Raw genomic sequence first — 13,430 nt, forward strand, 5'->3', positions numbered from 1 at the left:
GTCTCTACAGAGCCTATGCCCTTAACGTGGACTGGTTTGTATAAATCTGATCTTTTTAATGTCCTGGTATTTTCTTGGTTCATCTCCTTTGGGTTTGCTTTTCTTTTTAATAAAGTCTAACGTCACATCTGTAATGTTGTCTGGGGCGCCTGGGTGGCTCAGTCAGTTAAATGTCCAACTTCACCTCAGGTCATGATCTCATGGTTCATGGGTTCGAGCCCTGTGTTGGGCTCTGTGCTGACAGCTTGGAGCCTGGAGCCTGCTTCAGATTCTGTGTCTCCCTCTCTCTCTGCCCCTCCCCTGCTTGTACTCTGTCCTTCTCTCTTTCTCTCAAAAAAAAAAAAAAAAAAAAAACATTAAAAAATTTTTTTAAATGTATTGTTGTGATGCTTGAATGAGGTAATCTGTCAAGTACTAGGACACCTCCTGGCACATAGTAGGCCCTCATCAACTCTCCATTCTCCTGGAAAATGCCAGGCTGTGTGCCTCCATCATGCTTATGAGGACAAAGAGAGGCCATTCTGGCTTTGATCATGTGTAGTCCAGAGTATGAAAGGGAAATCACCAAGAGGGAGGCATTGAGAGGAGAAGGTGACACCCTGGGGGGGCAGACTGCCCTACACCCCCAGCCATGTCTCCCCTTTGCTAAGACCTTCTAGGACCCCGGACCTAGCTTCCCTGCTAATGGCACTGGGAAGGCACACCCTCCCATCATAAGGCATAAAAGCCCATCCCTCACCTCCAGGACCCTGTGCAATCAGGCAAGTCCTGGCCAGGAAGAACCTGGAGGCTGAGAGGTGTCTGGTCCTAACCTCAGATCCAGGACAGGATTTCTTTCCAGAGAGAGCCTTGATTTACCCTCATTCATTCCTGTCTCCACCACTCTTCGCACACAACCCAGGCCTCTTTCGAGCATTTGCCACCCCAGCCTGGCCAGGAGGCGGCAGTGGGAGAGTTGCCAGGAGCTGGTGTGATAGTGGCAGCTCCAAGCCAGTCTGTGGGGAGACTGATTGGCAATGTCACAGCCACCTCTTGGCAGGGCCTGGGAAAGGGAGCAAGGACTGGGGCTCCATCAATCATTCTTCATTCATTTACTCATTCAGCTAGCATTTGCTAACGTTTGTCCAATGCGGGACATTTATCAGGTGTGTGCACAGGGGTCATCTAAAGATATGGTCCAGCCCTGAGGAGCTCATGGCCTAACAAGCTTTAGCAAGTCGGTCATGGCTGAGGCCGCAAGCACCTCCCAGAGAGACCGGCTTCTCCTCCGTCATATAGGAGAGCAGTGTGACTCAAGGCCAGGGGAAGAGGTGTACGGAGGGATGTTCCCGGGGTCTCGAGTGTATAAAGTTGCTGTGCTCCCCTGCTTTGGGGGGCAGACAGGATGCCAAAATATCATTGAAGGGGATGGAAGGCCTCAAGAATTCCCAGACAGATCTCTGTCCATTAGAGTGGGCTCAGCATCAAGGGGCCCAGTCGGAGAGAAGCTGGAAGGGGAGGTGGGGGTAGCCAGCGCCTGGGGAGGGGCCAAGAGATGGGTAGGGTGGCCGCCTGCCCTCCCTCATCCCATTTCTTACCTTGACAGTGTCCCTTCCTGACCATGATGTAGCCCTGGTCACACTGGCAGTCGTACGAACCCTCTGTATTGGTGCATTGTCCCCCGCTGCACACCCCTGGCTGCTCACACTCGTCTATGTCTGTGAACACACGAAACAAGTCCTGGGTTGGCGTCAGCCCTGCAGGGGTCCCGGGGCATCCCTTCAGAGGCCCAGGACGAGGATGCCCGTGCTGAGGCCCAGGCAGGAAAAGGCATCCTGGCTGCAGCTGTGATTGGTGGGGGGGCTCCTATGCCAGCTCTGAGACTGATCTAGCTCAGGCCCCTGCAAATTCCTGAGTTCCTTTCTCCCAAGGCCCTTGGGAACCCTCAAAGCTGTCTTCCCACCCTGAGGCAAAGGCTGGTCTTGAGGTCATGCGGCCATCCATATGGCGTGATCCGAGGAGGCCAATAAAGCCCCCCCCCATGAACCCCAATGCATCCTCCAGAGGTCTGATCCTAGAGTTCTTAAGGGCCTTCTCAAAGGTTAGGGATTAAACAGCCAGAAAGATAGCATCTTAGGTAGCCGTGAATCTACTGAAGTGGTTTATTCCACTGTCCCAAAGCATACTGGTGCCCCACAGTGGCTCAAAAGTCTGACCCTGCTCATGCGACTCCCCTGCTTAAATCCCTACTGGGGTTCCCTGATGCTTCGTTATGGCTCACAAGGCCTCTGCCGCTCGGCCCCAGCCTTGCTGTGTTTGCTGGTCCCTACTGGTCAGCCACCAAACCTTTGTTCATACAAATGTCTCCACTTGGAGCATCTTTCTTTGCCTCAATGGTCAGCAGTGTCCCACCTCCATTTCAAGGACTGGTTCAATTGACCCACTCAAGGTTGCTCTGGCCCCTCCCAATTCCTTGTCCCCACAGTCAAATCAATGGAGGATTTACTTTTGCCCCCCGGCCCCCAGCACTGGTTCAAACATTTCATGGGGTCCCTACGCAGATCAAAAGAGATAATCCAAGCGAAGGGCCTAGCACAGTGCCTGCCTGGCACAGGGTAAGCACCGAAGAAATGTTAGCTATTATTATTCTAGCATTAAACCTACCCTATAACATCTGATCTCCTAGGCCTGGCATGTGAGATCTTTCACGATCTGGCCCCGTCTGCTTCTCCCACCTTGGTTCCTGCCTCCTAGCCTCAGCCACACAGGACCTGCTCCTGAACTTGGGCATGTCCTGCTTGCTTGTCCGGAGTGGCTTCCTGCCCACTAGCTTGGCTGCCTCCTACTCGTCTCTCAGGTGAGGCTGACCTCTCCCCTCCACCCCATATGTCCCTCCCCAGGGTTCCCCTAGGACTCAGCCACTATAGTGACTGTTCATTTACTTGCTTTTTTCTCTCCGACTGCTGAGAACGGCTCTTATTATCCGAATGTCCCGAATGTCCAGCACAGAACCCCAAATAGTGCTCGTTGCATGAATGGAATACTAATCATTTGTTTATGGACAGTGTTTTCATCTGAGCGGTACTTTGTACCACTGTAGTGCCCAGCGGAGTCATTGGCAGAAGGTGTAAAAGTCACACCCCCCGGGCCCACATCCAGGGATTCTGCCCTCGCAGTACTGGAGCCTGCATTGCAATACCTCTCCGGGCATTTCTGAAATAACTCATCCTCACTTCGAGAAGCTGGGATCCCAGGGGAAGAGGAAAGAGAACTCAGAGGCAGAACCACACATGGGTACTTGAGGAAGAGCTCACAGACCGGCAGGGCCAGGGCGACTGATAGACGAGGCTGAGAAAGCGGACTTGCTCTGTGCAGAGCGACAGGCATAGAAACGAAAAAAAAAACAAACCCAAAAAACAGAAAACCAAAACAAAACCAGATCATAACGTCTGTACAGACAGACTCCAGATGGATTAAAACATGCTGTAAAAGGTGAACTAACTTTTATGAAAGAAAGCGTGGAAGGATATCTTTGTGGCCTTTTATTTTTTTTCAATGTTTATTTATTTTTTGGGACAGAGAGAGACAGAGCATGAATGGGGGAGGGGCAGAGAGAGAGGGAGACAGAATCAGAAACAGGCTCCAGGCTCTGAGCCATCGGCCCAGAGCCTGACGCAGGGCTCGAACTCAGGCAAGTATCTGGAATATACAAGAAACTCCCAAAGAGCCCCGGGAAAAACCAGCAGCCACTGGAAAACTGAGCAAAAAAAATAGGAACAAGCAATTTTCAGATAAGGAAACCCCAAGGCTCATGTACGAAGAGATGCTCATATTTATTAGTAAAGTAAATGTTTTTTTTTTTTAAGTCTATTTATTTATTTTGAGAGAGAGAGAACCAGCAGGGGAGCAGCAGAGAGAGAGAGAGGAGACAGAGTATCTGAAGCAGGCTCTGTTCTGACAGCAGAGAGTCTGATGTGGGGCTCCAGTTCATGAACCATGAAATCATGATCTGAGCTGAAGTTGGATGCTTAACTGAATGAGCCACCCAGGCACCCTGCGAAGTAAATGTTTTAAAAAAATACTTGGGTATCTCAGTTGGTTGAGGGTCTGACTCTTGATCTGAGCCCACGTCATGATCTCACGGTTCGTGAGTTCGAGCCCTGCATCAGGCTCTACGCTGGCAGTGCAGAGCCTGCTTGGGACTCCCTCTCTCTCTTCTCTCTGCACTTCCCCCACTCTCAAAATAAATAAGTAAGCTTAAAAATATAAAAAAAATTTAACATGCGAACAATTTATAATAATCAATTGCATTAATTTTACTTCTGGAAACTTATAATTTATATTAATTCGTTACACAAATTAATGAAATAATTCACACATAATTAAATAATGAGATGCTGCTTCATAAGACTGGCAGACCTTAGAAAGGGGATGTTATCCCGAATAAGGTCCCATCACGGGGCAGCCAGGTTCCACTGGGCGAAGCACTGAAGCTGACCTTGACCTCCCTCCCCAGCTGCCGGGGCTGGCGGAGACATTAATGACGCCATTCCCGGCAGCAGCCACTGCCTGTTCCTGGGGCCGGTGTCCTGGGCTGGACCCACAGAGAGCAGTGCCTCTGACCTACAGCACCGGCCAGTGCTGCTGAGTCACCTCCCTGAGGACCAGCTGAGTGCGTCGCCACCTTCTGCTTATAAACCTCTACTGGCTGCCCACTGCCTGTGGGATGGTGTCCAAACCCTTCAGCCTGGCACTCAAGACTTCACACACTGGCCTCAGCTCCTGCCACTTCCTCCACATACCACATGCTCCAGTCACACTGGATTTATCATTATTCCCAGAGCCTGCCAGGCTTGGTCACTACTCTGCCCTCTGTAGAAATGGTTCATTCCCTTTCTCTGGAACACTCTCTGCTTTCTCCATTCCTTTGCTGTGCATGTTTTTGGAAGCAAACCATGCTTTGACACCAGAATGACTTTGATTCTGTTTCTGGCTCTGCCACAACTCGGTACGAGGTTCCTGGGCATTTCAATTCACTTCCCTGAGCCTCAGTTTGCTTAACTATAAAACGGGTAAGGATTTCTACCGACTGGGGCTGGGAAGATGAGCTTCGTCAATGCACTTCGTCAAGTGCAATCCCCCACCCTGATTAAGCTAGCTGGTTGTTCTCCCCTACTCCCTCTCCCCCATAGCAGGTGAGGAGACCCGGACGGACTTGGTCTCTGCAGACGAGATCTCTGGGGGATTAGAACCTGGGGTCCCTGGTAATGTCTGGATACACAGCCTCCTGGCCTCCAGGGCGGGACTGTGGGTGACTGCTGGGCTGCCCCAGCCGGAACCAGCAATGCGAGCCTCAGGAAGAGTTCTCCCGTGAAGTGTTCCAGCTGGGTTATGCATCTTAAGGCCCTGCTTGGAAAGTGCGTCATCATATTCTCTGTGAGCTCATTCATAAAAATGTATGCAGAGGGTTTTTGCATTGCAGTACAAATGCTGGATAGTCAAGGGTTTGTGTTGGAAGCTTCTCTGCCCGGGGGCCTCGTGCGGGGGGCCAGGCCTTCCCAGGGAAGCACAAAGACTTGCCAGGTCTCTGAGCTGCTGAGGACCCACGCTCCTCTTGCAAAGTCTGCTCCCCCGTCTGCCAGGAGTCCCAGTCGGTGTCCTCACGCGTCTCCTTCCTTACCCAAAATGAAAGCGGCTCCTAGTCACTCAGAATTTGGGGACCAGGCTTTTAGTCCTCATCTCCAGCCATGTCCCCAGACCCCTCACACTCTCGGCTCCAGCCACACCTCTTCGGAGCCTTTTTGAATGTTGCGGTCTTGCAGGTCTGAAACTCTCCTTCTGTTCTCAGCATAGGGGTCGGCTTCCTCCCAGGGCCAGGTCACTGCCCTGAGTCTCTGTTCTCACAGCTCGCATGCTCCACACACTGCAGAGCAGTGGCTGGGTGCTGTGAATGCTTGGATCCTCTTCCACCTCAGTACTCTCTAGGGGGGTCCTGTGCCTATCCCAGGGATGAGGCAGACTTGGCTTACCTTGACATTCCTGCGTTGTTCCCGAGGTGGCCAGCGTGTAGCCAGGGTAGCAGAAGCAGGAATAGGAACCCACTCGGTTGACACATCGCCCTCTTCCAGCGCAGGGGTCCCTCAGACACTCGTTGTCATCTGAGCAGAGGAAGGTGGGGAGGGAGGTCAGGGAGACCTTTCTTTGGGCACCTGCCAGCAATCTGCCCATGCTAGGAGATGGACAGGGGATGCTGCTGCGGGTCAAGGAGGGGATGAGGGAACAGAGGAGGCCAGGGAGACGAAAAATCTCTAAGGCTGGGGTCACGAAGTCTGCCCCTAGGGCCCACTCCGGAACCAAGGGCCTGGGCCAGTGGCCCAGCTCTTCTTCCCTGCCCATGTCCCCCTCCCCCAGTGGCCTCCTGACCACTTCCTTTCCTTCAAGGCACAGTGGACGTTTCTCTCTTGAATAAAAATATGGAGGGGGTGGTCAGTGGAGACATTTCCAACTAGGGTAGGCAGCAAGATGGCTAGTTGGAGGCGTGGGCTGATCTCAGAGCTGAGGGCTCCAGGAATGGGTTGAAGCCCTGAGGAGCTTTGCACTCTTCCGGAGTCCTGGAGACTCATCGGATGGTGCTCTCGGAGACTGGTCTCCCCAAGGTTCAGGTGAGCTTTGTCTACAGCCACAGCATTCTTTTTCAACTCCTCGGAGCACACAGCAGGGCTCGGGCCTTCCGTTGCCTGGACTCTTGGCTCTGTCCCCAGTCACTGAGCGAGCCCAGGATGCCTTAGTGCATACCTGTGCAGTAGGCCTGGCTGGGGTGCAGCTGGTAGCCGGGGCTGCAGATGCATTTGTACCCGTCCGGGAGGGTCACGCAGGTTCCAGGGCCGCAGATGTTGGTGGCTCCAGCGGCGCACCGGTCAATGCCTGCGACAGAGCGAGGCAGAGGTCATAATGGAGCGAGGATAGGCAAAGGCAGGGGAGCGGGGCAGTGGGGTGGGGGGGGGGGGGAGAGAGTGGGACACAGGGCACAGGGGCCTCAGAGGACCCACAGAAGCCTCACTCCTCTCTTGGCTGGGCCCGCCCATATCCACATGTAGCATGGCCTTGTATAACACCCCATGGCACTCCTCCCAGGATCCTGAGTCCCAGGGGGGAGCTCCCAGTAGTACATCCCCCTGACCACAACCCAGTGGGCTCCACTAGGCCATGTCCCAGCAGGGGGACCCTCGGACACCTGAAGTCCTCTCTGAATAAGGGCATGGCTCTCACCCACAGTCCCAGAGACAGACAGACAGCACTGGTAAGCAGGGTGTTGGGGGAGAACTGCCAGAGGAAGAAAGGAGAAGTGGGCTGGGGCCAACTGAACAAGGCCTTGAATGCCATGTTCAGACAGGCCTATGAGAAAGGGGGTCATGCAAGGTGGGGTATGATCAGAGCTGTCTCCAAAAGACCACTCATCTGGCTATGCCATCTTGCTCAGAAAGGTAGCAAATGGCTGACGGACAGGGCGGGAGGCATGGGGCCGGGGCTCTTAGAAACCTGTTGAAGTAATTTAAACGAGGACTCCCTGGGTGGTGGGGTAAAAAGTGGGGAGGTGGGTGCTGAATTCAGAAACAGTTTGCTGACCCACCCGGACTCAGCGCTGAGGCCGTATAGAGGGCAGAAACTCTAGCTTTTTTGAACTGTGTCCTTAATATTAGCAGTGTACCTGGCACCTAGAGCATGCTGAATGAACCACTGATGGGATGAATGGGTGAGGGACACGTCCAGGCTCTGTGTCTGTCCTGAGGTCATGGCCGGAAGCCCACATACCCAGGGCTCCCCTGCCCTGCCCCACAGTACTGAGGTCACCCTGGAGGCCCAGGGGAATGGGTTGGGGCGATGCCTGTGTTGGTGCACAGCAAGGCTTCACGGCGTTTGCTAAGCAGGACAGAACCGAATGTGCATACCGGCCTGCTGGCAAGGCTAGCCTGTCCCTGGCCTGGCTCCAAGTCTGGGTCAGCTGGGGGGGGGCTTATGGGGACCCCCTGCCAGGTTCTATGTATGCTCCCAGAGGGGTGAGGTTGGGGGAAGGCAGGGGAGAAGGGGGATTAAGCTGTGGGTGGTGACGGAGGGGGGATTCTGTCCCTCCACAGAGCTGAGAGCCACTGCTGAGCCTCACCTGGGCTCTTCCTCCTGCCCGCCCCCCCACCGCCCCGCCCCTGTCCCTGCCTCCAGGACCATTTTTCTGGTCGGAGAATCCCCAACGGATCCCCTTAACCCAGCTCATCTTGCCTGCCCAGCAGAGGGGGATAAGGATGCTCCCTGATGCAGTGCACTGAGCACCGAGGAGAGAGGTCCTGGAAAGGGTGGCAGGACACCCCCGGTTCGGGCCTGGGAAGGCCAGCCCCTCCTCCACCCCACACTCTCTGGGCTGTTCCTTCCACCCAGCAGCCTGGTCTCTCTCTCTCTGGTGGAAGAACTCCGGAAATACTCGCGCCCCTGACGTAAGCTCAGTCTGTGAGGTTAAGAGATCAGCCAGCCCCTGACGAGGCACACGTGAGGGCACACGTGCGGGCACACGTGTGTGAGCACACCTGTGCACAGGGAGCAGCAGTTCTGCAGACAATGAGCCTTTGAGGAGGGCGCATTGCAGAGCAAGGTGGATTTGCCAGGGATCTCCCCCACCCTGCACCCCTCGCCATTGTAGCCGACCGGAGAGGGGGAGCTCAGGCTCCCCGACAGTTAAACAACCTTGAGAACAGAACCACTTTCCTTCCCGAAAGTTGGCCGGCCCCGTGGGCAGGAGGCTGCTCGCTGCCAGGGCACTCAGCTGACTCAGGGTCAACAGCCGGGAGGAGCCAGGCTCCCGGAGGCTCCTTGCGAGGGCCCCTGGGTTCTCCTAGAAGGTCTCTGAGTAAGAGGAGCCTCCGAGGCCTCCCTTCTCTTTCTCCTTCCCCACTTGACTCATGCTCCTGACAGGATTGCTGTGTTCATTAGGGGCCCCTTGGGATGAGATGAGCAGGAATTCACTAGAGACCGTTCATCTGGTGGGCGAGGAGGCCCCAGAGTTGGCTCTGACCAGCCACACTTCGCCAGGCTGACGGCCAGGTACCTGAGGGGCCCGGGGCCTCCAGCCCGTCATGGGGGGTGGTCACTCGCTCTTCTTCCGGGTTGTCTGGAATCTCCTGTCCAGGCAGTGGTGGTGTTGGTCTTTCTGTGGCATTGCCTGCGGTGGGGGAGAGGAGAGAGCAGATGAGCCATGGGCCTTTGGCCATCTGCCTTCCCACCCCCAGACAGTGTGCCCTCCAGAGGTGCTGGCAGTGGCCCTTCCCTCTTCCTGCCGTTCCAGCTGGAGAACCAGGGGTGGAGCCTAGGGTGGATTCTGTCCTGACTTCCCCATCTGTCTGTTCCAAATAGAGTCAGAGAATCTGAGAGCTCGAATGGGTCCGCCAGGACATCCAGTCTCAGCTTCCGTTTCACAGGTCAGGAGACAGGCTCGTGGAAACGACCACCTGGCCAAGGCCAGCTAGCTTGTTGGAGACAGAGCCCCTGAACAGTGCCCTGTCCCCAACCCCAGTGACTCTCTGCAAGCTGGCCTCTGCAGAGCTCCAACCTTTTCCCAAGGGGAGACAGGCCCCAGGGGAAGGGCTCCGGGGACCTGACGGGCCCCTGCTTCATCAGTGCTTCCTCTTTGGTCTCGTTTATATGCTGAGTGGCACCGTGAAATGCGGAAAGGTGTTTAGGGAAATATTCGCAAAACATCTCTGTGTCTTTCACCGACCTTGCAGCACCTTAGGTGTATAGAGCACCCAGAAAAAAAAGCCTTCGCGTGTCACGCCACCCACGACCTCACCTGGTATGAGCCCCGTGCCTCAGCCCAGGGTACAAACTCTACGGTCTCCCTTTCCTGGGAGCTGCTAGGAGGAGGGACTCACCTGGGACCCAGGCAGGTACTTGGGTAACACTGGTTGTGACCTGCACAGAATAGAGGACACAGTCACAGTTGGATCCTTTGTCACCTCTCTGATGTTCTTTCTTCCATCACACTCACCCCTGCCCCCGGGCTTCCTGTCCACTTTACTTACTCACTCTCTCATTCATTCCAGGCATTGAGGAGTTTTTCCTAGATGCTGGGCATTCTGCCAGTGCTTTATGTCCACTGTCTGAATTAATCTGCTCAACTATCCTATGATAGTAGGTTGTAACGATTAAGTGAACTGATGTATGTGGTGTGCCAGATCTGTGTCGCACCAGCAATATTCAATGATCATCTCAATCTAGGAGCCCCGATAAAGTCACAGAAGCTCCAGGGGTCAACTAGCCTACCTAGGGTCACAGGACCAGTGCGGTGAATCTGAGTCCCCCAGGCCATCCCTGGCGTCCCTCACCACAGCTCACAGATAGCAGTGGTGAACCAGGAGGAGAGAAGGGGCAGGGGACAACAGCGGGCCAGGAGCAAGGCTGGGGGCTGTGCGGACGCAGAAGTGGACTCTCGTCTGGGAGGACAATATGTGATTCTCTGGGGAGAGAAGCAGCTCACTGGAGGAACGGGGTTTGGGGACAGTCAGGTATGCAGGTTGGAGGGGCAGGGGACAGGGTAGGGACCGGCAGACTGGTGAGGGAAAAAGCAGGTTCACTCTTGTGGGATGTCTTTCCGGGAGGATTCGGTTCTTCCCGGGGGAATCCTGGGTGCAGGGAAGGGAGTGAAGGGGCGTGAGGCCAGCCACATCTCTGCTTCTACTTCCCCACAAGCCACCCACAGGGGAGATCCTGCGGTGTAAGCAAACCAGGCTCAGAAAGTGCCACGTCCAGAATTCGTCTGGAACCAGTTCTAGACCTTAGCTGCAGTACAGGACCTGTTCCTACTTCCTTTCTGAGGGGGGCCCCAGAGCACCCCAAATGAGAGACTGACTGCACAAGAGCTGATGTTCTGACTTCCCTTGGGGTAAAACTAGGTCTTTGGGTGAGTCCCCCCCACCCCAATGCCAGCGTCTCTCCAGGTAACATGCCACACATAACCCCTCTGCCTCCCTTTCCTCCTTCAGGGGACAGTGCCCTGCAGTCTCAGTGGCTACCCTGCCCCGCTCTCTGTCACGCTTGGCCGATCCCTGGATGCACTCACCTGGCCAGCCTGGGAGTCTCCTGGGAAGGAAAGGTGAGAGCATGAGCTCAGGGAGGAGAGCCGGGCCGCCTCCTTCCCTCCACCCACGGCCAGGCTCGTTCAGTCACTGACCTCCTGACCTGTCCCCAGAGGTCAGCGGTGGAGAGAGTACAGCCTCTGCCCCTCCTGGCCTTGCAGGGACTGGCCACCACAGACCCCAGAAGGCCAGGTCTGGAGGGCCTATGACATGGCTCCCTGGGTGAGAGGGAGCCTCCTGCCTTCCTTTAAGGCCCCTGTGATGGGAGTCCCACCCCTTCCCGGGCCCATCCACCCATCTGTCCTGGATGTAACTCTCCTCTTTGTTCTGTCACCTCTTCCCTCTCAAGCCTCCCAGCCACACCAGGTCACTCCACCCTCTGCCGTGGGCTACGGCCCAGGGCAACAGTTCTAGAAAGAGAAGAGCTGCTCCTGGCCTGGCCAGCGTCCAATTCCCATGACTGGGGCTCTGTCTGGACTTCCCTGTCTATTCCAGATTCCTGGAGCAATTTTGGCCATCATGTAGCTGTCCTGTCCTAGTGTGTCCTTGGCCTCCTGCGCTCGGTGCTACCAGTGACCCGGGTGTGCTTGCAGCCTGGCTTCCTGGGGCTCCTGCCAGGGGTGCCTCAGGCCATCTCTTTCCAGCCTGTGCCTCCCCGGCCCGAGGTGACTGAGCTGGAGCTGGCACTCTGATTCTAAGGCCAGAGGAGGGGATCGACAGTGCCCAGACTCCCCAGGGTCTCTCTACTAGACCTTCAGGCCTTGAAGCAAGCACCAGCCCCAGAAGCTGTGTGGCCAGGGCCATGGGACCAGGGGCCAGGGGCCAGGAAGGCCTGATGGGTTGGGGTGGGGCCTGCGGCTGACCTCTCCCGCTTCCACCGGCAACCCTTGGGATGTGGGCACCTTTGACCCCATATGGGAAGGGAAGGAGGTGAGACCTTCCCATCCTGCCAGGCCAGGAGAGCAGGGCTCCCGGAGCTGCTGCTCTAAACTCCCTCCCCTAATGCTCCAGAGTTGGGAAGCCATGGATCCAGGATAAACACCCAGTGGCCCTTTGAGGGAGAAGGGGAATCCCTCAGGCACCTCCCCCAGCCCAGATACCCTTGTCAGGGACGGTCTCGGCCTCCAGCCAGGTGTCAGTGACTGCCCGGAGTGGCTGCCTCTCCGCTGGCCTGAGCAGGGTCCCATAGCTCTTCTGCGCTTGCTCCCTGGAGGGCCTGGCCAATTCCTCCTCCTCGGCTTTCCTCATGGCCAGGCGGATATGTGAGCTCGAGTAGGTGTAGCCGTGGCCAGCAGGGCAGATCTCCCGGAAGCCCTCTGCAAGGTCAGGGGTCAGAGGCCAAGCTGAGAGGTGCCGTTCCTGCAGGAGCCCAGGGCCCTCCCTTCCCTTTTGGGGGACAAGCAATTGTGGCAACGGGGGAGGAGGGACCCAGGTTGGGGTAAGGAGTTGAGCAGGAAGGATGGAAGAGACTAAGGGTCTTCTGGCTGGAGGTGAGGCCCAGGTGGGAGAAAGTGGCCACTGGCTTGGAGGAAGCCCCTGGGTGGCCAGAGCTGAGACCGGGCAAGATGCTTACCTGTGCCAGGGAGGGGGCATCTCTCACACTTGCTGCCCCAAGCTTTGCCCACTCGGCTGCAGCAGCAGATCTGCTTGGTGATGCTCTGGGCCAAAGGCAGGGTGCAGGTGCCAGCCCCCAGTGACCGGTAGCACAGCCCCTGCTGCATGGAGACGGCCTTGTCGGCTGCAACAGATACCGCAGGTGGGGTGGGCAGGTGGCCAGCCATGGGGGAAGTGCAGGGTGGGGGTGGGTGAGGGGGGCAGTTGATGGGAGCGGCTGCTGGCAGTGAACACCCAGCTGGCCCAGCCGAGTCTCAGAGTCTCAGTCTGCAGGTTTGGGCACTGAAAGGGCTCAAAAGAACGTTGGGAGGAATAATCACAGTGGAAGCCTTTGGTGTCTCTCCTTGCGTTACCCGATTGAGGGGCCCCTTGATTCCCACTCTAACACGGAGGGCCTGAGGGCAGGATATGGGGATGTATGTGCTTGTCTCCAGATGCCAAGTTAACAAGTGTTTACCACAGGCCTGGGGTTGGGTGGGGAGCAGTGTGCTCTAGGGCCAGAGTCACCCTGGGGAGATGAGACAAGGTGAGAGCCAAAGGCTTGATGGGGAGCTTTGAGGACAGGGACCCTGTCTGGGCCATCTTTATAGCCCAGGCACCCTGTGCAGGGTCCGGTGCATGCGGATGCTCAGTAAAAGCTCGCTGGACCAGTGTAGGTGGATGGTTAGATCCACAAATCAAAATCCCGTGCACCACCGTGGGCGTGAGCTATGCTGG

The 13,430-nt window shown here is 56.1% G+C and overlaps 1 protein-coding gene across 3 annotated transcripts in view; it reads right to left on the bottom strand.

The window, feature by feature from the left end:
• The window catches only part of LTBP2 (latent transforming growth factor beta binding protein 2), a 102,009-nt gene that overhangs the window by 14,119 nt on the left and 74,460 nt on the right, over positions 1–13,430 (bottom strand). For all 3 annotated transcript variants that reach the window (XM_027066165.2, XM_027066164.2, XM_053224711.1), the window contains exons 11-18: positions 12,673–12,837; positions 12,200–12,415; positions 11,084–11,103; positions 9,897–9,936; positions 9,074–9,187; positions 6,775–6,903; positions 6,009–6,137; positions 1,578–1,697 (exon numbers count right to left, since the gene is read on the bottom strand). In XM_027066165.2, coding sequence (XP_026921966.2) covers positions 1,578–1,697; positions 6,009–6,137; positions 6,775–6,903; positions 9,074–9,187; positions 9,897–9,936; positions 11,084–11,103; positions 12,200–12,415; positions 12,673–12,837 — 933 coding nt within the window. The remainder of the gene's footprint in view (positions 1–1,577; positions 1,698–6,008; positions 6,138–6,774; positions 6,904–9,073; positions 9,188–9,896; positions 9,937–11,083; positions 11,104–12,199; positions 12,416–12,672; positions 12,838–13,430) is intronic.

Source organism: Acinonyx jubatus, chromosome B3, assembly GCF_027475565.1.
Source record: "Acinonyx jubatus isolate Ajub_Pintada_27869175 chromosome B3, VMU_Ajub_asm_v1.0, whole genome shotgun sequence".
Lineage (NCBI taxonomy): Eukaryota > Metazoa > Chordata > Mammalia > Carnivora > Felidae > Acinonyx > Acinonyx jubatus.